General features: G+C 41.7%; 4 protein-coding genes across 11 annotated transcripts in view; all 4 read right to left on the bottom strand.

The window, feature by feature from the left end:
• Window positions 1-714, bottom strand: part of LOC109522649 (uncharacterized) — a 53953-nt gene extending 53239 nt beyond the window's left edge. For all 6 annotated transcript variants that reach the window (XR_002169591.1, XM_019881393.1, XM_019881391.1 and 3 more), the window contains exon 1: window positions 625-714. The gene's annotated coding sequence lies outside the window, so the exon portion shown is untranslated. The remainder of the gene's footprint in view (window positions 1-624) is intronic.
• Window positions 715-2850: 2136 nt separating this feature from the next.
• On the bottom strand, window positions 2851-9328 carry LOC109522655 (rac GTPase-activating protein 1-like). The gene is made up of 17 exons (XM_019881400.1): window positions 9120-9328; window positions 8710-8809; window positions 8113-8315; window positions 7858-8000; window positions 7602-7671; window positions 7469-7522; window positions 7155-7229; window positions 6953-7070; window positions 6688-6839; window positions 5893-6057; window positions 5697-5792; window positions 5292-5490; window positions 5081-5186; window positions 4844-4976; window positions 4653-4761; window positions 4457-4565; window positions 2851-3999 (listed from the first exon to the last, which is right to left on the bottom strand). Exons 2-17 carry the CDS (start codon window positions 8792-8794, stop codon window positions 3930-3932), a joined length of 1887 nt encoding a protein of 628 aa, XP_019736959.1. The 5' UTR covers window positions 8795-8809; window positions 9120-9328; the 3' UTR covers window positions 2851-3929.
• Window positions 9329-10111: 783 nt separating this feature from the next.
• Window positions 10112-16941, bottom strand: minar1 (membrane integral NOTCH2 associated receptor 1). The gene is made up of 4 exons (XM_019881399.1): window positions 15886-16941; window positions 13080-15069; window positions 11980-12198; window positions 10112-11911 (listed from the first exon to the last, which is right to left on the bottom strand). The coding sequence occupies exons 2-4, from the start codon at window positions 15057-15059 to the stop codon at window positions 11717-11719; spliced, it is 2394 nt and encodes a 797-aa protein (XP_019736958.1). The 5' UTR covers window positions 15060-15069; window positions 15886-16941; the 3' UTR covers window positions 10112-11716.
• Window positions 16942-17607: 666 nt separating this feature from the next.
• Window positions 17608-23994, bottom strand: evc (EvC ciliary complex subunit 1). 3 transcript variants are annotated; one of them, XM_019881444.1, is made up of 21 exons: window positions 23605-23994; window positions 23412-23525; window positions 23239-23325; window positions 22352-22578; window positions 22166-22250; window positions 21832-21930; window positions 21535-21663; window positions 21295-21456; window positions 20976-21192; window positions 20621-20769; window positions 20395-20493; window positions 20089-20301; window positions 19814-19923; window positions 19377-19578; window positions 19225-19275; window positions 19051-19149; window positions 18828-18963; window positions 18285-18387; window positions 18095-18221; window positions 17904-18018; window positions 17608-17839 (listed from the first exon to the last, which is right to left on the bottom strand). In XM_019881444.1, exons 1-21 carry the CDS (start codon window positions 23782-23784, stop codon window positions 17688-17690), a joined length of 2856 nt encoding a protein of 951 aa, XP_019737003.1. In that variant the 5' UTR covers window positions 23785-23994; the 3' UTR covers window positions 17608-17687. The 3 variants fall into 3 exon arrangements, with proteins under 3 accessions (XP_019737003.1, XP_019737001.1, XP_019737002.1); XM_019881442.1 differs by having other exon boundaries at window positions 19051-19275; XM_019881443.1 differs by having other exon boundaries at window positions 18831-18963; window positions 19051-19275.
• Between the last annotated feature and the right edge of the window lie 99 nt (window positions 23995-24093).

Genomic DNA, 24093 nt, shown 5'->3' with positions numbered 1-24093 from the left:
ATATTTATTTTTTTTTTTTTAGTAATGGGCAGATAAAAGATTTACTAGTTTAATTTCACACATGATGGGTGGGCATTCACGTCAGAAACTCAACGACAGTTAAGCCCCCTCTATCGTGGAGGTTATGTTCCAGACCGGCTATAAATGAAATCTAGTTGATAGAAAGACTATATTCAAACACTCCCTAGGCATGTTCTTAGCATTTATATCAGTTTTTTTTTTTTTAGTAATGGGCAGATAAAAGATTTACTAGTTTAATTTCACACATGATGGGTGGGCATTCACGTCAGAAACTCAACGACAGTTAAGCCCCCTCTATCGTGGAGGTTATGTTCCAGACCGGCTATAAATGAAATCTAGTTGATAGAAAGACTATATTCAAACACTCCCTAGGCATGTTCTTAGCATTTATATCAGCATTTATTGCACTTATAGTTTAAAAACATTTAATATATTCAGAGAGGGCAAGAGGAATAGATAAAAAATATTGTACAAACATTACTGTGTGTCAATCCCCATAATTACAGTAAACAAATCCTGTTTTTCCAAAGTAACAAGTTTAAATTATTTCACAATAAACATCAAAAATCATTCCCAAATATGTAAATTATAAAATGAACTTACACCCATTGATTTCTGTCGATGTCAAAGAGGAGTGAAAAGGACTGAGTCAGTCAAAAAAGTCATTCAAAAATGTTCAAATCTCTTCAGCAAAAAAAAAGCCACCAACTTCCTGTTTTCTCTTCTTCTTTCACGATCAGTGTTAAACAGTCGCGTGCCTTTACCTAGTGGTCAAATGTGATATTACATCTTCGACGAAAGAACAAATAGCGCCCCCACCGAAAAAAAATACATAGAGATATTGAAAGGGGTTTTGTTTTTTTTTGGTTTACTTGACTTTACTTTTAATACGTGCTGTTCATTATTCATGTGTTAGCTAGTGTGGCCACATAAAATAAGTATATGACTGGAGGCAATAACAGCACGTGGTTCCCGGCCTACAAGGCTTCATTTCTTTACCCAATAAAAATATTTGTTACTACTGCGATACAATAGTCGTTAATATACCAGCTGGCCACATTACAATCATCTGAACAACCCAACACAGACATTTTTATTTCATATTCTGACTTTAAGTGCCGCATGTTGGGCCTAATGGTTAGAATGTCCGCCGCACAATTTTGACATTCAAATCTCAAGGTGTTCTCCTCGGTGCTTGTGTAGAATTTCTCCGCATGCTTCAGTGCCCTCCCACATTCCGAATGTCAGCTGGGATAAGTTGGAACACATTGTTCTAGCATTGAAAAGATGGCATCATTTTACTTCCCTAATCAATTTTCAGTCCTGTTTTGGGCACACATCATTATCACCAACATGATGATGATGATGATGTGTTTCCCTTAGTTACTTATAGTTTACACTTGTAGCCAGAGAGCATCAACTCAGGGCCCCATAAATCTCATCAGCCAATGATAAATTCATATTTAATGACCATGGTCATTGTCTGGAAAGTAGGAACATTCTTTCATTACTGCCGCTGACGCCTGCTGCTTGGTCAAGATAATTGATTTCTCTGTGGTAACAAGGTATCGACCACGCATGGTAGCCGACTAAGATGGCAGTTTGATTCTAAGGCGTGGAGAAGGAGTGTATGTGTGTGTTGGTTTTTTTTTTCCGTGGGGGGAAGAGATAGTGAGAGAGTACTGAAAGGCAAACAAGCCACACATTTATTTGCAGTTAGCGTGTCAAGTATCGTTTGGTTTTTCAGCATTTTCTATATATTAACTCACCAAGTGGAAAGCATATCGATTTCATAATTTACTGAAAGTAGAAAAAAAATCTGCTGGAGCACTTTTCAGACACACATGCCTCGCCTGCAAAGGATGCAACATCTTGGTAGTGCTGCTCATGTTTATACATACATGTACTACTCATTTGAACTACATAGGCCTCACACTTTCAAGTTGTAAGGTCGCAGTTGATACTTTCAACCGTGTCTTTTCTGCAAGAATTTCAAATCCAACACTTAATGAACACAAAACGTTTGACATGTCCGTGTCTTAAAATGGCTTTTTGCTGTAGCAAACGACATTGGGCTAGCTTTGACTGTCAGTTATTGAGTTGACGTATCACAGGTGCATGACTTACTGGCTCAAAACTGAAGTAACCACACAGGCCTACAAGCTCTACAAAGCTGGAGGATGAAGAACATGAACTCAATCTGCAAAACAGTCAATAAGCGAAGTTTAGGAATACAATCATGCAGCGATTGAGTTCATCTCCCAGAAACTGTAATCATACAGTGGCCTCCTCCTGCACCACTTCCCACACTTCATTTTTTAAATAGAGGACTTTGATACCATTGTTGTTGTTGTTGTTGTGTTTACAAGCTTACAATGTAATTTATCTAAGCACTCTTAATTGGACTAGTTACTCATTTGGCCCCTGCAGTCCCACAGCAGTGTGGAACTCTAACAGTGCGCACTCTGGCTCGAACAAGGAGGGAGCTCCACGCACACATACACAGCCAGCTGTTTGATGCCTGCAGCAGGCGAGCTTATGCTGCACGGTACGCCGTAAATAAACACAGCATTCCCACACGAGGGGACACATTGACACACAGGAGGCCTCATTTCAGGCTAATGAACTATTAATGTTCATTTGAAATGCAAACATTTTGGAAGAGTCTCCTCCGCAAAGAAAGAACATAAATAGATAAACTGGCACATATTTTCATATTTCTGCGGCCCAGCTGTCTCAAGGCCAGAAATTTAGTCTTCAATGAGATGTGAAAAAATGCCTGTCAGGCTCAACCCATTTATCACCTGAAATGAACGAGCACCAAGAAGAGAGAGGAAATGACATTTAATGCTTTGTTTCGACATCAACCGTGGGCTCTGTTCCACTGGATTCCAGTTTGGGTTTGCAGAAGTGGGTACAGAAGAGATTTTTGACAAAAAAAAAGCAAAACCTGTTGGATCACCATTTCTCTCACGTGCTTTCCCAACACTTCATTCAAAAGAACGACAACTCGTTTGAATCAAAAGTTTTGTTGCCGTTGTTTTTTTGTTGGGATTTTTTTTTTTAGACTACAACATAAAAAAGGCATAACTGGCATTTAAATGTATTAAGTTTAAAATGCATATATGAATGCAGTAGTTAAGTTGTTGGCACACAAAGCTTGGTTGGAGTTCTTTCGGTATGAACAGCAGATATCCAGTGATACCTGGTGTGCTCTTATCAGTTCAAGGGCAATCACAGAAGTTAGTTACAATTGCACGAGCATAATGTAAGCATAATAGTAATACAACAGCAGCCTCTAGTGGTGCGTACATCCATTCTGTTTGTTGCATAGATACAGTGCAAAATACTGCATAATTCCCATTTAGCATCAGTGTTAGTAGTGTTATTTGGCCATATACAGTAGTCTGATTGTGAATCGGCCTTACCACACAACATAAACATGAAATACAGTGTTTAAAGCAAGCTTTAAAGTAGGCGTCAGCTCAATGCCACAAGATTCTCAAACACAAGTAATCATTCATTTTTTTTCCTCCCTTTGGCCCAGTTTCATATGCTGCTCCATCCCCCGAGGATGCCGTTACAACCACAATGGATGATTGAACACACAAAAGAAAAGGTCCTTCAAACAGGTTAGCTGGAGTTGCTTGGTCATTAAAGCCTCGTAACCTCATTAGTACAGCTTTTGGTCCTTCATAAGTGAGGACTTACTTATAAATCAAAGATATAAAAATTCTTCATGTGTAAGCTACTTCACTTGATTAGAAAGCAAATGAGATGTGGATATAATGCATTCTTAAGATAAACCTGCACCTTAGTGTTACTCACATTCTTGTGGAAATGGAGCTTGTTATTGCAGCAAGTAATACAGAAGCCATTATCTGCTTTTTGTAAACTCCAGTGGGCCGTTACTTCAGATGTGGAGACTCGAAGAAGTTGACCCGGGGGCTAGCAGCTGTTTTGTTCTTGCCTGCAAATCTAAAGATGGTTGCGGATAGATGAAATAAACTTTAACACATGCAAACTAAAAAGCTGTTTCATAAAAATCCTGAGAGGCATTTAAACAAAGTTAGGTGTTGGGATTTGTATGATTCCAAATTTTGAATAATTTTCCTTCATATCATCACCAAATATTGGTTACTAGCCTCTTTGACTACTTATAATAATAGCTCTAATTTTGAATATTGATTCATATTTTCAACATTAAAAATGAAAAATGTAAAACTGGTGCAAAAATTCATAAATTGGGCAATTCTTGATCACTTTGTGGACCCAGTCTGCAAACATTGTATTCCTAAATGTTACTAGTATACAACTATTTTGGAGTATAGAACAGCAAGCTTACAGGGCCAAGTAAAAATTCGGATGCTTTAATATTTTTGTGGCGATTGATGCACCCTACAACACAAGCGAGCGTGTGCGTGGATGAACTTACATGGTGGTGCTGGAGAAGGTCTGCATCATCCGCTTCGATAGCGAGCTGGAGGAGGGCGTCTTTGCCATCAACTGATGCTCAGGAGTGGTCAGTGGTCCAAGTATGCTGACTGCAAAAAACACGCAATTGATAGAGGTGCAGTTTTGTTTCGTACATAATCATCACTATCCTGTCGAACCTTGATGCTGCGATTTACCATTGTGACTAGGAGTCCCAGTGAAGTGAGCACTCTCCACGTCTATATTATCCGGATAGGCATACTGACTCCAGTAGCTTGCCGGGATACTAAACAAGCGCTCAATTACCTGGGAGGAGAAAAAAAAAATAAGTCCAACTGAATTCTGAAGAAATCAATTACACTGACAGTAGGTAAAGAATATACTTTACCCGTGGTTGTCTGCTTGTGTCACTCAGGACAGTCATAGTGTCTGGATTTGGAACAGCGTGGCCGACAAGAGTAGGGCCGAACACCCTGGCCAGGTTTGTCACATCCATCTTTGTATCCACGCTCTTTGACACTCTGGAGGAAAGTATGGCATATCTGCTCACCGTCCGGGCAAAATAGTTGAACTCAGGAAATCTTACAGCTGAAGATGTTACTCTTCAAAACTTTGTAAAAGTTACTTCTGCAGATGGATCATGACGCAGGCTAGAGTGTCTCGGTTGGGTTGAGGCAGCTCGCTGATGGTTTGGTACAACAATGCAAGACTGTTCCCCTCATCCTGGATTTCTACAACGTTACAAGAGACAGATAACGTAAACTTTTTATTTTATTTTTTGTGGGGGTTTTTTTACACCCATTTTGTCTTTCAGTTGATTAAGAGAGGAAACTGACCAGCTGCCTCCATAAAGTTTTTGTTGAGGCGGAAGGTGAGAATTGGCTCAGGAAGGTTCCTGAGAAAGTCTTTAAGAACACCAGTGATGACGTTGATGTCCTCGACTTTGTTTAGCGGTGGCAGTGTCTTTCCTCTAATCAGCTTCTCCTTCAGTGCTTTCACCTGACGCTCCTGGCCAGAAATTCTGTACAGGCCAACCTGGGAAGAAATTAAGAAATACGGTGTTGTGATACAGTGAACTGGGAACGGATCCAAATATGAATTAAAATTCACACACACACACACACACACACACACACACACACACACACACACACACACACACACACACACACACACACACACACACACACACACACACACACACAACATAAGGAAGGGTTACAAGAAAGAGGCTCACTCACCTCATGCAGGCCTCTGTGTTCAATCTCCTTGATACAGTAGATAACTAAAGCTGGGATCTTTGGAGAAGTTGTTGGCGCAAAGTCAGCCAGGGTGCTCTGCAAGCACACGTGAATTCAGATTGTTTTTCTGAGTCATGTTATATGAAAATTCCCAAGTAGAGGTATTGTGGGAATCAATGAGAAAGACATGCCGCACCTCTGCAGTCCTGATGGGAGTACTGATGGACACGGGGTTGCAGGGCAGGGGGCAGCAGTCACGGCACTCGGGATGAGTCACAATCCTGCAGTCCTGACAGCGAAGGTACATCTTGCCAAACTTTGTTCTTCTTCCACATGGTGCACAGAACTCAGATTTGATCACCTTTGTGAGAGTGTGGTGAAAAACAGCCGTTACGCAAAGCTCGAGGAACAGAGAGAGTGATCGTGGTGACAACAGCCACAATACTATGACCACTTCCACAATGTCATTATTGTACATGTATTTAAATGGCATTTCCTTCCACTCTTATGCAGAAAACACCCACATATCTACATAGCGCTGTGACCAAATGGCCAAAGTTGTGTATTACTTGCTTTTTTTAATGGAATGCAGTAACATAGCAACAATGTTACGCAAAAACTGTCAAAGTCCTAGTAATGTAAGTTAAAATGCATTTTGAGTCATATTATTAAGAATTAACAAACAAAATGAGCAATGACACTGTATTCGCTTTGACAGTCGTCTGTGGGTGTCACCTCTCTCTTCTGATTTTGCAAATCGCACATACTTCGGTTATTTCTACTTTTCAGAAAAACGACATGTCAATGCGTGTGAAAACAGACGAAAATTCTGTACGTCACGGGTGGGGAATAAATAGCCATTGGAAGCATTTTATCAAACCTGCCATGAGTAGTAGTACGTATGACAGAGTACAATTCAGAGACAGTAATATTGATTGTATGGAATCAAATCAATTAGCTTGGTGGAAACAAAGTTAGAGTAATGGCTCACTGTTTTGGGGACAAAGATATGCTGCTTTTCTCCTCCTCTCTTGAGTCTGGGAGTTTGGAGGTGAGGGGGAAAATCCGAGAGTGGTGTGCTGGGTGCTTCACTGTTGGTTTCGGACAGCTCAATAGAGGTTGATTCAGCCCAGGCTGGAGCAACTGTCAGCACAATAAAATCACATGATATAGATGAAATGACAGTAATTTACAACAACAAACGGTATTTAAATTCACAGTTACTGCGAGTGAATTTGTAATCAGGAATTTCTCACCACTCTTCTTCCTACTGCGTGTCCCATAGGGGACAGCCTCGATAGTGGAGACAGCCTCCACAGCACAGCCATTTCCTGGCACAGTGATGGTGGTTTTGGCAACTATGGAGTCATTTATCTGTATGCAATGAGATTTTCAGGAAACGTGTATCGGGGGGGGAGAAGACATAAAGGATTGTCTCTGTTATCAAAGCATACTTACTCGATTAGATGCGCGGCCCGTGGAGCGAGGTTTCTTCATTGCTTGCGGAGGAACCTCAAGTTTTCGAGAAGAGCGCTGTGGATTACAAAGGAACTACATTTCCTCATATCTACTTTTGGTACATTCCATACTTTCAAGGTTTACTATTTGCTTTATTTTCCATCTGTTAAGAGTAGAGTTTGGTTTTTTTAACTGAATACAATATGAACAGTTTCACACTGTGTGTGTGTGTTGGTGTCATTTTGGTTCATCACAAAAACCTGGTTAACAACACTGGTATTTTGATTTCAAATTAGAATACATTTATAACTCACTCGCTTCGGACGTTTCCGCAGTCTCACAGTCTTCATGACAGAAGAATCACAGGCCTAAAGGAAATGGGATTAAGTTGCAGCATGTCAGCTTTAAGGAGTGCAGAAGGTTGAAACAATATATGGAAGAATGTACCATGGAGTCATCTGTTTGATCAAAGCTTATGTCTGACATTATGGAGGTTGATTCATCAATGGCCATCAACCTGCAAGAAAACCAGTGTCATTATTTTAAACTTCTTGTGGGAAGAACTTCATAAAATGCGACGGATATTGAACACATGAACACTTTTCATACATTGTGATATGTCTTGGCATTTAAAATGAAACACGAATTTGTCTCAAAAAAAAAAAAAAACTCTTAATGGCAAACCACAGATAGAAAAGCAAACCTTCTGCTGGAGTTAAGGTTGGACTTAGCAGCCTGAGAGTGTGCACTGAGAAAGGCCAGGGCAGAGCGCTGCTCCTCACTTAGGTGCATGCTACTACTATTCTCTGTTATCAGCATGTCCCGGATCAGCTGTAGCTGACGCTCCTGGTGGCAAGACGATGAAGGACAAATCCACATTTTTGTGATTAACAGCAGCCAGTATCTGACTTTGGAGGTTCCACTGTAAATGAGCTTCATGAAAAAAAATGTCACAAACCAGCTTCTCATGGACGGCTTCAGCCTTCTGCCGCCGACGGATCTCCACGTCCACTTGATTGCGTGCATGCTTCAGTTTGACCTCCAAAGCTCCCCTCTCTGTTTCAGCTTTAGCCAGCATCTCTTTGCAGGATAGCAGCTCCTCACCTGACTGAAGCCACTTCTTTCTGCAGTCCTCAAAGTTTATGGCCATCTGAAGAAACTCTAATAAAACAACAGAAGAAAATAGCTGCTGTCTGCGGTGATTGCCACAACCATTGTGCGAGAAGCAGTGGTTCTGATCGTGCTTTACTCATGTTATGTACATATTAAAAATGTAAGACTAAGAATGACTAACATTACACAAATTTCCTGATTTATACATATGAGAAACTGTGGACAAGTAGTTTGAAAGCAACCAAGTACATACCATTAAGACAATCTTCTTCAAGTGGTAATAACAGAAACCGCAAGAGAATACTTCAGTAATACAGTGTAAAGTTAAAAATTTATAAATGACAAGCATACATGGACGTGTTAATTCTATGTACTGTATTACGAATACTGAAAATGTTTTTGTTGTTGCTACAAACGCTGGAGAAGAGTGGGATCAACTTACGTGGTTCAACGCTCTCATTCAGACCGTCCACCAGGGTCCGTAAACTCAGGAACTGATTGTACAGATTCACCACGGTCGACTCCATAGTGCCGTTCTGCGGCTAGCAACGTCAGCGTACATGAAAAGCAACGTTAGCTATGGAAGCTAAATTGGTCAGTGGTTGATTCGCTTCACCAGAGGAAGTAAAATCCCTACACTGGGGTACATAAATGAGGCAAAGTAACACGTGCATTGTGTTAAGCATGAGATTCAGAAAAGTATTCATGATATTCAGACAGTTTTGCACTATGAGCTAAATCACCTTGATGCTACCCGCAACGAAACTGTCGGTATGCCGTTGACTTGAACGTCGTTGGGCGAAGTCTCGTCGATTTACAAAAATAAATAGATACATAAATCAAAGCGGTTACCTCTGCAACGTATTCCTTGTAGTGATGTGAGTGACATGTAACGACCCAGGGAACGTTAACACAAAATTGATTAATTCCAACTCCGGTGCTGCGGAACCACACCTTCACACATTCTTCAACAAAGTTCAAAACCAGCGCCGTTTATTTTCTTCTACTTCGTTTTATAAATTCGAACTTTTACACTCTACTGCCACGTCAGGTTCATAAGTGTAACTGCAGAAAAAATGATCGCTTTGAACCAGTAACTCATGCGCATGCGCAAAGACCATCTCCGTGTGCTTTGGCTTCCTTCCGCATTCCACAAACATTGAAGAATGTTTGATTGTTCGTTTTGTCTGATTTATTGGACTCTTGCCATGTGATGTACCGCCTGTGAAATATTTTTTAGCCAAGTACACCCGAATCAGCTCAAAGTATTTTGGGATGGGAAATAAAAAGACTTAAAAGAGTCTTCTGCCATCCGTGTCTGATTTATTATACAGTATTTTGGAACTCCATTTCTAGTGGTACCCTATCACAACAACCATTTGGAAATGAAGTGGTACTACTAAAAAGAAAGAAAGTCATAATTAACTAAATTATAAATAAAGTTTTGTGCAAACCAAAATAATTATCAACTTAAAGTGTCTTCCATTGGATCATAGTGCAGATCTGTTCTCAAAAAGAAATCATTCACTTCCTTTTAAATAAAAGCAGAAAGTCATTTGCAAAAATTCTCTTCAAATAACTATTATATAATTATAAATAAGACTGAATGTGGTCAACATTAAACATCACTGCATTGTTGCTGAATTTTTTCAGCATTTAGTGAGACACTTGGACTTGTGCTTCGATGAGGATATTTGTTATTCTTGGTGGCAGTGAGGTAACTGCAGTGATCGAACTTTTTTTGGGTTTTTTTTGCATGGATGCTATTTTTTAAATACATTATAAAACCTCACATAAGCCAGGAAGTGCCTTCACAGAGCCCCGGGGTCCGCATACCCCCATTCGAGAATCACTGGTACAGACAATGGATGGATAGGGGGGAAATGAAATCTTTAATACATGTAGCCTTGTCTTTCATCACATTTGTTCTTTCACCAATATTTTATTGTTCATATAAATCATCTCTTATAATGCTATGCAAAGGCATCGCCCCACTTTGCCGTTTTCATTCAGGCAACATGAACGAATATGTGCCATTTTCACCAAGAGCTGCCAACCACCAACTTGTGCTGCAATGTTCTATTTATCGTATTTTTCATTTACAATAAGTGCTTATTTACCTGAGACTGCAACAACAATGTCTAAAATTCATGAAAGCATCTCAGGGGGGAAAATGGTAATAAGAGGCTCTAATGCACACAAGTTTTAGAGAAAGCACCTGCATATTGTGCTGACTACACAGTTCGACCTCTTTAGTGGCAACATTGGTAATGGATCCACAAACACTCTCGTGGGGAACACATGGCAGATGTATATCCACTTAGGAAGGATGCACTGAAGCAAAACACACTCTCATTAGACCCTGTGCATATTTGTGCACTCAAAGCAAGAGGCAACTTTTTTAGGTCTGGAAAGAACGAACATGTTTTGAAAATGGACACGGTAAACCTCAGTGATTCTATCAAAAATATCGGAATTCGGAAAGGAAGTAAGTCCATTATATCAAATGATGAACATGGGGTGAACATACAGTATATTAACATAAACAATTGTAGGTGTTATTGACTTTCTAAGAGTGAATGATGAAGGTGTCTTTGATGCAAAATAAGTCATACAAACACACATACCGCGGCTTCTAATCACAAAGCGATTAGAAAAGGTGTACTGTTATTAAAATCTGTTTCACATGTATTTGTTGACCACATTTGACCACTATTAACAGCCTGGCACCAAAAGTCAGTCTATACCTCTTGGGTTAACAGGAACTTTTAACAAAATGGACTTTCACACCACAGTAAAAAACACATTCGGCACTGTGAGGGGAGGATAAATAAAATTGTTATTGAGTCTGCATGTTGGGAAAAAATACCTTGGCTGGCTGAGTAGAGGGAAAAGCTAATGTGCTAGGATGCACTCCAAATAGCCCATCAATCGAATTACAAGTGGAAACTCCCTCTAAGAGAGAGTTTCCTGGAAAATGTTTCCGCTTCCATATCATCAACATTAGCAGCAGCAAGACATTCTCTTCTTGAAACCTGACCCTAAAATGCAAATATATTCCTTGTGCAGGTGTACCGCATGCATTCTGTAGTTTTGATAGCGGAGATGAGGTTTCAGAAGGCAAAAACAAAGAGAAAATTGTATATTTGAAACTCATGCTGATGAGACATATAGACGTCATATGTCATTTTTCAAGGGAAAGCCAAAACAATGATGATTACAGAGAGCCAGAGAGCTTTCGGGAGTGACTTGTCAAGGCATTCATATACAGTATCTGAGATAATGGCTCAGTGTTAAATAGCATTAAGTAGCATTCACAGATGGAGGCCCCAATTCCAAAGTCAAAGACAGTATCTGAATTGAATTTGAATTTGATTTTGAATTGGTCTCCCGTAGGAGGAACTTGTCTCGGAGGACAGTATATGTGCAAATTGTCACAAAGCAACCGCTCATGATCGAATGGTGAAAATGGGAATCACAATAATGAGAATGATAGCTAGTGCAACAGCAATGAGTGCCAACAACTTGCAAACTTTGGCCCGGCGGAGGCCGGCCTCTTTCCGTCTGAGTAACGCGTCATAGCCCGGAGTGTAGATATCATCCATCCAGAACTCCACGTTGTTCGGGTTCAGAGAATCACGGGCCTGCATGACACAATCATTTTACAAAACAATGTGGAAACCACCGACAATTAAGAATCATTTAAATGTACCTGTAAATCAAAAGGGGAGACTCGTGCCTCTCGGTCGTCTACAGTCCAGACGGATCTTCCTCTCCCTTCAGCCAATCTGGGGTCCATAATCTTCCCTGCAGTGAGGCCACCAGTCAGGCTGCTTTCTTTGTTGCCAAACAAGGACGAGCTAAACATTTGCTCCACCAAGCTGGACGACTTCTGGGAGAGAAGTTTTGCAGTTCTGCTTGATTGGTCTTCCTAGAAAGAGAAGTATACTAAAAATATATATATATACTAGAAGACTGGAGACTTGACAATTCGTAATTTCCAAATAATGATAAAATGCAAGACCTCGCAAAGTCAGCAACAGACAGTTAAATCTGAGCTAATCTTGTCTATTTTTTTGTGATTTTAGCACTTTTAGCCAGTGCAACCAGGAGCATCTTTGTCATAAAGCGAAAAGTTCTGTTGTTTTTACATTTTCAGAAGTAAATTTTTTCACACTTGTAAGAATGTAAAAAAAAAATGCTGTGCCCTAAATTACCTTCAAATTGCACCATTGTCATTCCTACTTTATAGATGATAAATATTTACACTTGTCAGACTTAACAATGTTACAATGTATCCATCCGTTTTTTATAATGCTTGTTCTCATGAGTCACGGGTGAGCTGCAGGTATCCGAATTGAATTCAGGAGAGAGGCAAGGTACACCATGGATGGGTCACCAGGAAATGGCTGTGCACATTAAAACAAACAATCATTCAGGCTCGCATTCACACCTATGGACAATTTAGAGTCTTCACTTAACTGACGATGCATGTTTTGGGCACGTGGGAGGATGCTGGAGTAATCGGGGGGAACCGATACAAGCACAGGGAGAACATGCAAGCTTCACACAGGAAGGCCAAAGCCAACATTCTAACCCAGAATCTTTCAACTGTGAGGCAGACATGCTAACCACTAGTCCCCCCGTCGCTGCCCATGTGTTATGATGTTTCTTTAAAATTACACTATTTATGAGATTAGATTTATTTATAGCATTAGATGTGGACCAGCATCCCTGAAAAACCTCTGAGGTTACGTTCCAGTTCTCTGTGATCATGCACACCAAGTAGCGTAAGTTAGAGCAATACTCCACCTGCCCAGATTTTCCGTGTGAAGATTTGCCACCTTTAATTTTGGAGAAAGACACAATCCAGTCTTTTGCCATACTTGACACATTTGCTTGCTTGGAATCACATGGCCCTCTCTCCTCGGTCTCGTTTGTCGAGGCATGACGAGATTTTGTGTCTTTCCCCATTTTTGGGTCACCTTGACATTTGCCACTTTCTGTTTGCTCCCCAGGAGTGTTCCATCTGTTCCAGTCCAGACTATTGGTGCTGGTTGCAGGAAAGAGATGCTCTGATACAGAGAGAGGTTGAGGCTCAGATGACTCAGAGGGGGTAATAGGATGGCTCATGAAGGAGGAGATGCCGCTGAGGGGCTCCAGCCATCGTCCACCGCTGCTTTGTCCACTACCAACAGCAGGCTGCGGGATCTTTTCATCCAGTCGCTGCAAAGCCGATAACACCTGGGAAATCTCCGCTTTGACATCATTCAGTGATTCCAACTGTCGCTCAATCTGGCTCATACGGAGCAGCAGTTTACACACACTGGCTTTTAGTCCATCATCACTGCTTTCCAGAGAATGGAAAAGCCTCTGGAGTTGGCCGAGGCGGCCCCGTCTGGCTTCTGGGGTATCCTGGTTGAGACCCCCTGATCCATCGAGAGGATGCAGGACTCCTGTGGAGCCGCACATGCTTATGTCATCTAAAAAGCGGAAGATGGCACTAATGTCATCATCAGCAAAGTCTGGGTCATCTAAAGAAGTCATGAAGGACAGCCGGTCGGCGTGGACCAGGCTACGGAGACGCCTGGTGTCCGGAGGGTCAGTCTGGGTACCTTGAGCCTTCATCCCATCAAATTCAACGTCCCCAATCTCACCCCCCAAAGAACCGCCAAGTTTGCTTATCGCAGGCCTTGATCGCCTTGGCAGTTTTACACCACGGGTTTCAGGTCCCATACCGGCCTGAGCCGGGCTGACTCGGTCCTCCAGACTGTGACTTTTGTTACTCCAGATGGGCCGTTGGCTTCTGGTAGGGTGCAAGTGTTTCGGGGAGCGCTCTGGGATTGAACCAGGTCCGAAATAAGTCGAGTCCTGCAGGTCATCGAGACTTTCATGTTTGGTCTGCTGCTCCGGAGCCTGCTGGACTGTGGTGGGTGAAGGGTAAGGGTTAGGGATCATTTCAAAGCTGTGATTGTCAAAGCCTTTCTCCCCCTTAGGACTGGGAGACTCACTGTTGACGGTCACCTGTGGTACGAGAGGCGGCTGATTGTGGAAGTCCTTCTTAAAGATGTTTCGCTTTTGGTCGATTGCTGATTCCTGTTCGGTTTCAAATACCTCAAGTGGAGCTGAATCGCCACTAGATTCACTGTCCGTTTCCAAAGGCAAGTAAATATCCTTCATGGCCTTGCTGGGGATCTGCCCGCTGGAGTACAAAAGTGTGGTGTGAGGCAAGTCAAAAGATACCGCCCGTGTCCTGACGGGAAGGGGCGATACAAATGAGATGGGATCGGGAGGAAGACTGCCTCGCTTTCGTACTGAGTAATTGGAATGTGGAAAGAGCAAATGGTTGTCAATTAGGCTTGCACTGGAATCAGAGCGAGTGCGGGCTCTCTCCCTGCGAGGAACGTTCAGCTGGTGGATCCCGGGCAGACTGGGATGTGGGCACTGGTCCACAGGCAGGACCGCCTGAGCTCTCATTGGTTGACTGTCGTCAGTGGCCCCACCCGTCATCTGAATAAGATTAAAGATTGTGACAATGTCAGCAGCGACACCTATTGGTGACAGACCCTGTCCCCTAGTGGAAACCCGGTCCCTAAAAAGAGTGGCTGGAAAACAGGGGTCCCGACTAGCTGCAGCAAACAACAAACTCCTGAGCTCTATGAGGTGTTCCAGGTCAAAGCGGGTGCTGACCATACGACAAAGGTCCTGAAAGGTCAACGACTGACGCAGGTTGTCCAGTTCTTCAAGGATCCCCAAGAGGACTCCAGGGTATTCCTGCTGCAGGTTAGCCATGGCTGCCCTCCTGAGAAGTAAATTGCAAGCATGGCATAGAAATTTAATCACAGCAATGAAAAAAAAAAAAAAAAAAAAAGTCTGACAAAAACAGTATTATCCACAACATTTATAGAATTATTCCTCTCTTATAAATTACGATACACTTTCCTTGGTGTGTACTCATTTTTGCAAAATTAAATTCATTTATTAGCATGACAATACATGTTTGTATTGACAAATCTCATTTATAGTCTGTGAATATTTGCAGTTGGCTATTATGCCAAAGAAAATATTGATTGTGGAATATAACTCAAAAATAGATTAATGATACCACTGGAGTTTAGTTGAGGAATTGAGAAACTACAAAATAAAAACAAATAAATGCATAATTATTCATTTTATTATTATTAAAAATACAGGCAATTTTACATTATATATAGTAATGAAAGTATCGAGACACTGCTCTAGATTGTTGTTGTTTTTATTTTGAGGTGGGTGAGTGCAAAAAAAAGAAAAAAAAAGAATACTTCGAAGGTGAATTTAGAAAGCGACCTTATTTTGAGGTCCTAAAATAACTCGTTAATGACGCGTTACTCTGTGCAGTCCCCTTTCATTTGACAATTATTTTAGTAACAGCTCGAGTATGCCAGCAAAATTATGTGCAGCAGTATCAGAGATGGTCCCACAGAGGATTCATATATAGGCTACAGTGACAGTATTTCCTAGCCAAACCCAGTATTCCAAAAATGATTCTTTTATGACATATGCGCATGGTGCGTGTACGTGCCATCAGACACACGACAATGTTGTACACATGAAGAACACTGAGACTATACTCACTCACCTGAATGCTTTGAATACCAACTTCAGCCACTCATACCTCCTTCAAAAGTGGAAAATAAAATCCAATTAGATCCAGTCCAAATCATACTGCCTTCCTCCTTTGGCGTGTCTCTTGTGTTTGTAGCTGTAGAGAAGAGTCGGCAGCTCAAGCAGGAGAGAAAATTAGAAATCAGGTCATCTCTCCACAAGTCGCTGCAGTCCCCTCCGGGACCTCAATATATATCCAAAATGGGTTCCCCCCGTCACTGTTGAGTGTCATTAACTACAAAGTCAGTGCAGCCACTCTGAACAACTGTGGATGACTTAATAGTGACACACCCTCTGAATGGATGGATCTTACTAGACTACTCGAAAGAATCTTTCTTCAAGATGCCATACTAGTCATGCGAACAGTTTGCGAATATGAAAAGACCAGTCTCAAATTGCATGTCTGCTAATTGACACGCCTTGCAGGCCAAGCAACCATCAGTCTGAGCTAGATTGCCTGCTGGATTGCAGTCTACGAACACAAGTGTCTGCCTTGCTCCAGCCCTCCCAGACTTCACCATTACTCTACATTATAAACCATAAAGTGTTGTACTTAAAAGCCCATTAAGACAAGGGAGGGTCAAGGTTTTTCCTCTGAGTGGCTGCACTCTGCTGGAATCAGAATTGACATGTCTAATTTCCCTGGCAAGTCAAGAGAAGTACTGTGCATCCATCGTGCAGCGGACCAGTGGTGAGGTAGTGGGGGAATCAATGTGGAAAACAAGCTGTGCAATGAGGCTAATGTTGACATGCAGTTGCAATGTGTAGTAAGTATATGTCAGTATGAACGTACAATATTTGATTCATTTTGGATGAATACCAGTAACAAATAACTCCCCCAACCTACGTACTACTTTTGTCAATGTCATGTAATTTAAGGGAGCCAGACTTGAACCCCAACATTTCCGGCCGGAGTGAATGAAGAATGTTCGTTGGCTTTGGCTTGTCTCACAAAAAACACGTGGCAAATACAGTGGTAACTCTACTTATGAAATTAAGATGTTCTGGAAGAAATTTCTTAACTAGAAATGTTTTATAACTAGAGACGCGTTTTCCATGTAAATGCCCTAATCCGTTCCAAGTGCCGCAAAATTTTGACATAAATGTTTTATGAAGCATAAACATGCATCAAAATATGTAACAAATACATGTTACAATTACTTCACAATAAATGACACTTATGCAAATGATGGTCATTTAACGTTTAACTACGCCCTCGTAGTTTTTTTGCACTCTTTCGTTCATGTTCTCTCTCGGAAGTGGTTTTTGTCTGCCGTTTTGTAAAGAACTGATCCAAGGACGTTTGCTTTTAATGATTGCTTACAACAATCCTTTGAAAATGTCCAAGGCAAACATCAGCAGAGTGAGCGATCACCTGACTGGTGAACACTTTTTGGTGAATTAATGCACTGATTTTGTTTTTGTCACTCAATTTCAAAACAGCACTTAAAAGTAAGGTGGACCTTTTAGCTATCTAAATTTACAGTATGTACACGTGAGGCAGCAACTTAGTGGTTAGCAGATTTGCCTCACAGTTCTAAAGTTTTTAGTCACAAACATTCCTCGTTGAAGACTCTAAATTGGCCATATTTGTGATTGTGAATGCCACTATAGAAATTGGATGGATGAGATTCCCTTGTCTGAACACCTAAACAGTATAGTAGAAAAAAATAAAACATGGAAAAAATGCTGTCCAAAAATTAGTTTATCTTTTTTTTTTTTAATATATAAAACACTATATCTAGTACCAAATGTATCAAAAAAAGATATTTGCATTCAACTGTTAAGAGCTTCTTGCTGTCTTTTTTTCTTTTTTGTCGGTTTTGATGTGGCTGGAGTGACAACTGTTGGAGTCAGTGAAGGATTCAAGGCTGGATCTAGGGCTGGGTTCCGAGCAAGGAGGTCCATTATCGAGGTAATCCCTTCCCCTGTGGAATATGAAATCATGAAAGCCAAGCAAAGACACAGCAGCATCAGCGTGCTTTCACCCACCAGAGAACATGGACTTCCCTGCGTTGTCATCTTCATCGCTGTCTTCTGCATCCGGACTGTGGAGGGAAACCCGAGCCAATGCTGCCAAATCACTCATGAAGCTTCTTTCGGCCTTCTAATGGACACAACAACACAGCGCTCACAGGAAACTGATGAACATCATTTTACTGACCTGCTCTATAATTACTAACCTGCAGTCGATCATTGATCCTTTCAAAGTTTTGGTCCTGGGCTACTTTTCTTCGTCTCAGGTCCTCACACTTCTTCTCCTGTTCCAGATTGCACTGCTCTAACATCTTCCTTTTGTGGAATTCAACCCTGAAAAAGAAAAGAAGCCATAAACTCGACTTCAAGCACTTCCAAAAACATGTTGTCTTGTACCTCTGTTGAAACTTAGCAGAGGCGGGTTTCCTCCCCCAGTTATCCAGTTCCCTCAGCAAAGCTTTGTTCAACTGACTGCCACTCGAGTCTTCCTCAGTCACATCTGTATGGACGTTATATGACCAAAAATGGTGTACTGCACACTTATTAATACGATTATTGAAATACATGCTCAAAACTGAGCATTCATTTGTTAGTAGAGACAATTGTGATTCGTTATGGATGGTGAGGGAATTGGGTCAATCTCAAACATGAAACAATTGCTTTGGTCTCTGGCTAAATTTGAAGCGTCTGTTGGTTCAACAACAGAGACACGGTTTGGAGCAAAAGAAATTAATACGACGCATTTAAAAAAAAACGTCCGATTATCTTGGTGTACAGCAAAGTTTCGACAAGGTCTGCACCAATTTGCTGGGCAATGAAGTTAGCGGTGGGTCTGCAGAAATTGTGGAATGTTTTTTTTTTTTCCACTATGACACATTTTTCTGTCAATAGAAATAAAGCTTATGTCGAATAATAATAATAGTGGTGTGATAGTCTCACCAAGGTTTGTGTTTGACTGATGTGGCCGTAGTTTTTGAGCGATATCTTGCAAGTTAGAATAGTAGGTTTGGACGAGAGCAGTTAGAGAATCTTTAGTCACGTATACGCTCTCAGAAGCAGCCTCTGTGAGATGGTGCTAAAGGGAAAACAAGAGTAAGAGATTCACAGTTAGTATGACAGGACTGAAAAGAAAGAATCTCAGCAGTTCCCAGAGACGCAACACCTTCGAGGCGTCATCATGCCTGGAGCAGCTTTGTGATTCAGACAGCCGACCTTCCATTAACTGTAAGACGGCGAAGCTGAGGGCATTGCCGAGCAACAACTGTGAATGATTTTTAAGAATCTCCGTCCCCGTTTCCAGCTCAGACAGGAACTCCTGATGGAAACTGTGGCTCACCAGCTGACTCTCTGGATCCAGATGCTTTTCTGCTAGGCTCGCACTGCTCTCCTATATCGTTGTGAGGTCACAAGAACAAAAATTCAAACTGACGAAACAATTCAAGATGCCCAATCAGGAATAGGTCATTGATTTAATAATGTTCCCGCCACCTTGAGAGCTGAATCAACACACGAGGGGATTGCGGCGGGGTCCTGCATCAGCAGAGCTCGAAAGTCTCTCTGAGACAGAACCTTCAGTTTGGACAGCCTCATCTCTTTGAGCAAGTGCAGACAAAAGTGTCTGGCCATGAAGTGGCGCTGCACGCTTGCCAGCAGATGCTCATGTTTCTTGTCCAGCAACTTCCCGACATGACTGAGAAAAGGACAGATTTGACAATAACATGATCGAGGTGGAGTCCTTCATGAAACGGCGGGTATTACACAAAAGTGTCACTTTTTTTTTTTTTTTTTTAATCGGTGTGATAGTTCTTATGGATGCAATTTAACCCCATTCAGCATTCCAGATTATTGGCCGACATGACTGGAAGGATTGGCCCCGGAACATGCCAAAAGCACCTGTGTCTATCTTACTGATCATTCAGTGTCACCTGTTAAGTGTGTAGCTCTGACTGACCACCATGGCCCGCAGGATTTCCATCTGCTGGTTCTTTAGATCCTTGAGGCTGGCATGCATCAGAGCGAGTGACTCAGTCCAGACCTAGAAGAAGAGTCAATGAAACCTATTTAGAACACACTAGAGTACTTTAACCCTTTCAGGGACAGCGGTTACTAGAGTGGACAGCTTATCATATTATCACGTTACAGGTTATTATGTTGAATTTCCCCCACAAAGAGAGACCGAAAGTACAATATGGTCTGTAACCTGCCGATCTTGTTCAATTTGAGCCTGTATCTGGTCCATTTGGAGTCCCGTCGTTCTCTCCACCTGCTCCTGCTGTGCGGCAAACTGTTGCTCTACGTCCAACCAGAGCGCTTGACAGCGTTCGTGAGACAGCTTGCACTGGGTGGTAACGGACATGCAAAAGATGTCCTTGGCTCGTTCTTCAAGCATCTCTGTCCAGGTGCTGCGGAGTTTCTGAACAGAACACAGGTTGTGGTCAAAGTAACGGTTATGTACATGAAACAGTGTACATTAAGAGAAATACTGGAGCGTATTGAAAAGACCGACTGTCCAAACGTTGCAGAGGCTTTCAGCCATCCGGTCGTCCTGTTGTAGTTCCAGATCGCAAAGCTTCTGCCTTTGTTTTAACAATATCTCTTGGTACTCCTACGGGTAATGAATAGAGTTGAGGTATTGTTACAATTATCAGCCACAGCTGATGCACTGCAGACCTCCACAGCCAGGTGCTTTGCATGCATATCATGTAGCAATTAAGTGACCAAGATGTGCTCACCTTTGACAGCTGCTCTGGGTCACCGTGAGTTTGTCGTAGCTCCAGCAAACGACTCCTCTCTTTGTCCTGGCTCGTCCAAAGTTTTTTTCGCTTTGCCTCCATTTTGTTACACTTTTCAACCAGCAACTCCTTTGTTCTCCTCATGAAATCTGGATTGTGACAAAAAAATAAATAATAAACTGAGCATGACAAACAGGCAATGACATTTTGTAAAGATGACTGGAAACCATTACCGGTATTAATATTTGAATGAATATGTATGAAGGTTCAAAACACGACAACCTTGGCTGTCAGACACACATTTTTATGATAACACACACTATTCATGACAAGCACACCAGATGATTCATCCCACCCTCTCTGCATTGTCGAAGGCCTTCGGCATGCGCATGTTGCACTTGCGAAAGTATCGTTTCCATGCAGCTGAAAGTCAAAACATTCTCGCCGTTCAGCTGCTCCAGTGCCGTAGCCATCAAGTCCTGCCTCAGAGACGCTTCCTGCTGGACTAGGGCAGGTTGGGATTGTAGAAGCCCTGTCAGCTCCTCCCACCATAAGAGCTTCTGGTGGATTTGCTTGAAAAGAAGGGCACTAAGGTGTTTATGTAAATCCACCCACTTGCTCCCAAAAAAATAAATAAATAAATATTACACAATGGAGAAAGCCAACCAGCTAACCATAATTTGCGCTTCTTGAGCTTTCATGAGGTGATTCTCAACCAAGACAAGAGTCTGGTTGAGAGCGAGTGTACAATCATGGGCTTCATCCACAGTGAAACTGCTGGTTCTCTTCATCACATGCTGGCAGAGCTCCTCCACCATTTTGCTGAAACGTTTAGACTGCAAATACGATTGTCTATAGCTTTCAGAATCGACAACCAATATGGTTTTAATCAGAGTCTCTCCATGAATCCTTACCATTTGAAGGCTGCCTTCTAGAAAATCTTTCTGGGATCTTTCCATTTCCTCCAAAGTGCAAGGAGCATCAACACTGTCATCGCTGACAGCATGGCCCGTTGGCAGCTGTTTCTTTAGCTCTTCCACTTCCTAAAATAACAGTGCATGCATTCATACAGATTTAAGGTGTAATGCAAAAAAAAGGAATTAGAACTTTACATCACCTTAATCAGTACATGAAGAAATGTATTTTCCAAATACCAACAATTCTGAAATAATTACAGTATATATGGACTTTATTTCAAATAAATAGGTTACCTTTTGCTGCATTTGAAAAAGGCGCTTGGTGAACTCTGCATCTTTTTTGTCTCTTGGAAAATGACTGCAAAATATTTTTTTCACCATTTGAAGGTAAATCTAAGGCAGGAAAATGCAATAGATTAGAGAAAACAAAAACATTCTACCATACACTTAGCATCCGTAAAACATAATGTGTTGACTTAGCGCTATATAATTGTGCCACATAAACTGCTGGCTCCCAAATTTACATTTGACAGATGCTTTTCCATGTATCACCCACACTGAGATTAGTTTGCGAAATGTGGTGGTGCCTCTTCGTTGATGCAAGGGGAATAAAATGACAAACACTCACTAAATATTTTTCTTCCAGAAGTTGAGAGCAAAGCTGTTGTACATCCTTCAGGGCCAAACAATGGAGGTTGATCCTAGCTTCAAAACTGCAGCAAAAACACTAACTTACCAAGCTAAATGCATTCATACTCAAAGTTACAGACTGTAAATGTTAAAACTTTTTTTCTTAAAGACCAGTGACACCTACCCTGTTTGCGTCAGAGTGTAAGAGTAGTGGGAGACCCTGACAAAGCTCTGGTTCTGCAGGTTCTTGGGGACTGATGAGGAGGAGATGAACTGGCTGCCGTCATCATTGTCCAGCTCTTGGCTTAAGGACTCTCCTTCTGTGAAGGAGGATGATGAATCGTCCTTTGGCATTGTTGGCAACTTGGAGCATTCATGAAGAGACGGGTTGGATGCTCCATCTGCTAAAGGCTGCCACAAACGTTGGAGGAAGCATTACTGTGCCACTTCAATGCTTAACATTGCCACAATAAGTCCCCGTTGATGTGATTCGGACATTATGATGCTTGCACAACCGCAAACAATAATGGAAAGTGGGTGCCGTTTGATCATCTAAAAGGACTTTGGAATCATCCATCCATCCATCATCAATCGAAGGGCACACAGAGACGAACAACCATCCACGCTCACACTCACACCTATGGCAATTTTAGAGTGTTCAATCAGCCACATTTGGGATGTGGGAGGAAACCGGAGTTCCCGGAGAAAACCCACACAGGCACGGTGAGAACATGCAAAGACCACACAGGTAGGCCGGAGCCAGGATCAAACCCACGACCTCTGCACTGTGAGGTCGACGGGCTAACCATTGGACCACCGGGCCGCGCTTTGGAATAAAAAAACGGCAACCAATCATAGATGAGATTCTGGTTTCCTCCTGGCTCCCATCCCTAGCTAAAGATGTACAGCACTTATGCACACACCAACGCTTACAAGTTAAATTTCCACTTGAGGGGATAATTATAATCAGTCAAAAATAAGTTTAACAAAAAGAATAAAGTATGCAAATAATTTGCTACTTATGCAACATACACTTTTGGGCTCCATGTTGCATTTCAGTAATAAACTTACTCTATATTTTTGGTTGATGGGGTACACCACTTTTGCTCTTGATGCAAATGCTGCAACGTCATTATTCGTGGGTTCCTGCTTCTTCTCCTGTTCCATATATCATGTGAAGAAAAAAAAAACACAAACACGAGGTTAATCAAATGCCAGTCCACTAAAGATTAGAAGTGAAATACTTTGTCATTAGCTGTGGCAGGCGGAGCCTCTTTTCTGTCGTTGCTCGCATGATCGCTGGTGTTGTTTTCCACTTCTCCATCATGAGATTCAAGAAGCCTCCTTGCATTGTCCCCCTGATGGAATACAACAAATGCGCAGAAAGTTGTAATCTGTTAAATAGATGGAAAAAGTAGTGTGCTGGCGGTTGCTTACTTGTCTGGTGAAAATTAAAGTCTTCAGGCAGAACACATACAAAAGGGCAGCAGCTAATATTCCCGACAATCCACCACAAACTGTAGCCACTGTCAACAGCCCCGTGTAGACGTGCAGCGACTCAACATAATTGACCAAAACATCAGCACTGCATTTAACGACTAAATCCTGCTCGGACATGTCTCGAGGGTCGCAGTTCCACAAAAGTTTTCCCCACAAAATCGGGATCTTGATGAAAACCTCACAACAAAGTCATGGGACCATTGTTATCTAGAACACATGCCTGAGATTATCTGTCTTTAACCGCACCCGGTCCTTGCAATGTAAAATCTACATGTTCGAACTACAATAAATTAGAGTTTATCCGAAAAAATTTACCAGTTTAAAGTTTTTGACCAATCGGCGAAAACAACATACTTGCCTTCAAAATAAAATCTTGTTATTGGTTTCGCGTCAAAAGGAGACACTACCTCACAGGATAGCGCTCTT

Source organism: Hippocampus comes, unplaced genomic scaffold (genome assembly GCF_001891065.2).
Source record: "Hippocampus comes isolate QL1 unplaced genomic scaffold, H_comes_QL1_v1.1 scaffold68, whole genome shotgun sequence".
In the NCBI taxonomy this organism is placed as follows: Eukaryota; Metazoa; Chordata; class Actinopteri; order Syngnathiformes; family Syngnathidae; genus Hippocampus; species Hippocampus comes.
This window is presented reverse-complemented; position numbering and strand designations above follow the sequence as displayed.

Excerpts from the sequence above, each read along its gene's own strand:
- LOC109522655 (XM_019881400.1), bottom strand. The coding sequence starts at position 8,794 with ATGGAGTCGACCGTGGTGAATCTGTACAATCAGTTCCTGAGTTTACGG. Across the intron at positions 7,230-7,468 it reads TGCGGAAACGTCCGAAGCGA|CGCTCTTCTCGAAAACTTGA; the intron begins GTGAGTTATAAA and ends TGTAATCCACAG. Across the intron at positions 4,977-5,080 it reads GTCATGATCCATCTGCAGAA|AGTGTCAAAGAGCGTGGATA; the intron begins GTAACTTTTACA and ends ACTTTCCTCCAG.
- minar1 (XM_019881399.1), bottom strand. The coding sequence starts at position 15,059 with ATGGCTAACCTGCAGCAGGAATACCCTGGAGTCCTCTTGGGGATCCTT. Across the intron at positions 12,199-13,079 it reads CACACGGAAAATCTGGGCAG|GAAGACCAATCAAGCAGAAC; the intron begins GTGGAGTATTGC and ends TTCTCTTTCTAG. Across the intron at positions 11,912-11,979 it reads TCTCCCCTTTTGATTTACAG|GCCCGTGATTCTCTGAACCC; the intron begins GTACATTTAAAT and ends TGTGTCATGCAG.
- evc (XM_019881442.1), bottom strand. The coding sequence starts at position 23,784 with ATGTCCGAGCAGGATTTAGTCGTTAAATGCAGTGCTGATGTTTTGGTC. Across the intron at positions 21,931-22,165 it reads TTCTGGAAGAAAAATATTTA|ATTTACCTTCAAATGGTGAA; the intron begins GTGAGTGTTTGT and ends TTCCTGCCTTAG. Across the intron at positions 17,840-17,903 it reads AGGGAAGTCCATGTTCTCTG|GGGAAGGGATTACCTCGATA; the intron begins GTGGGTGAAAGC and ends CATATTCCACAG.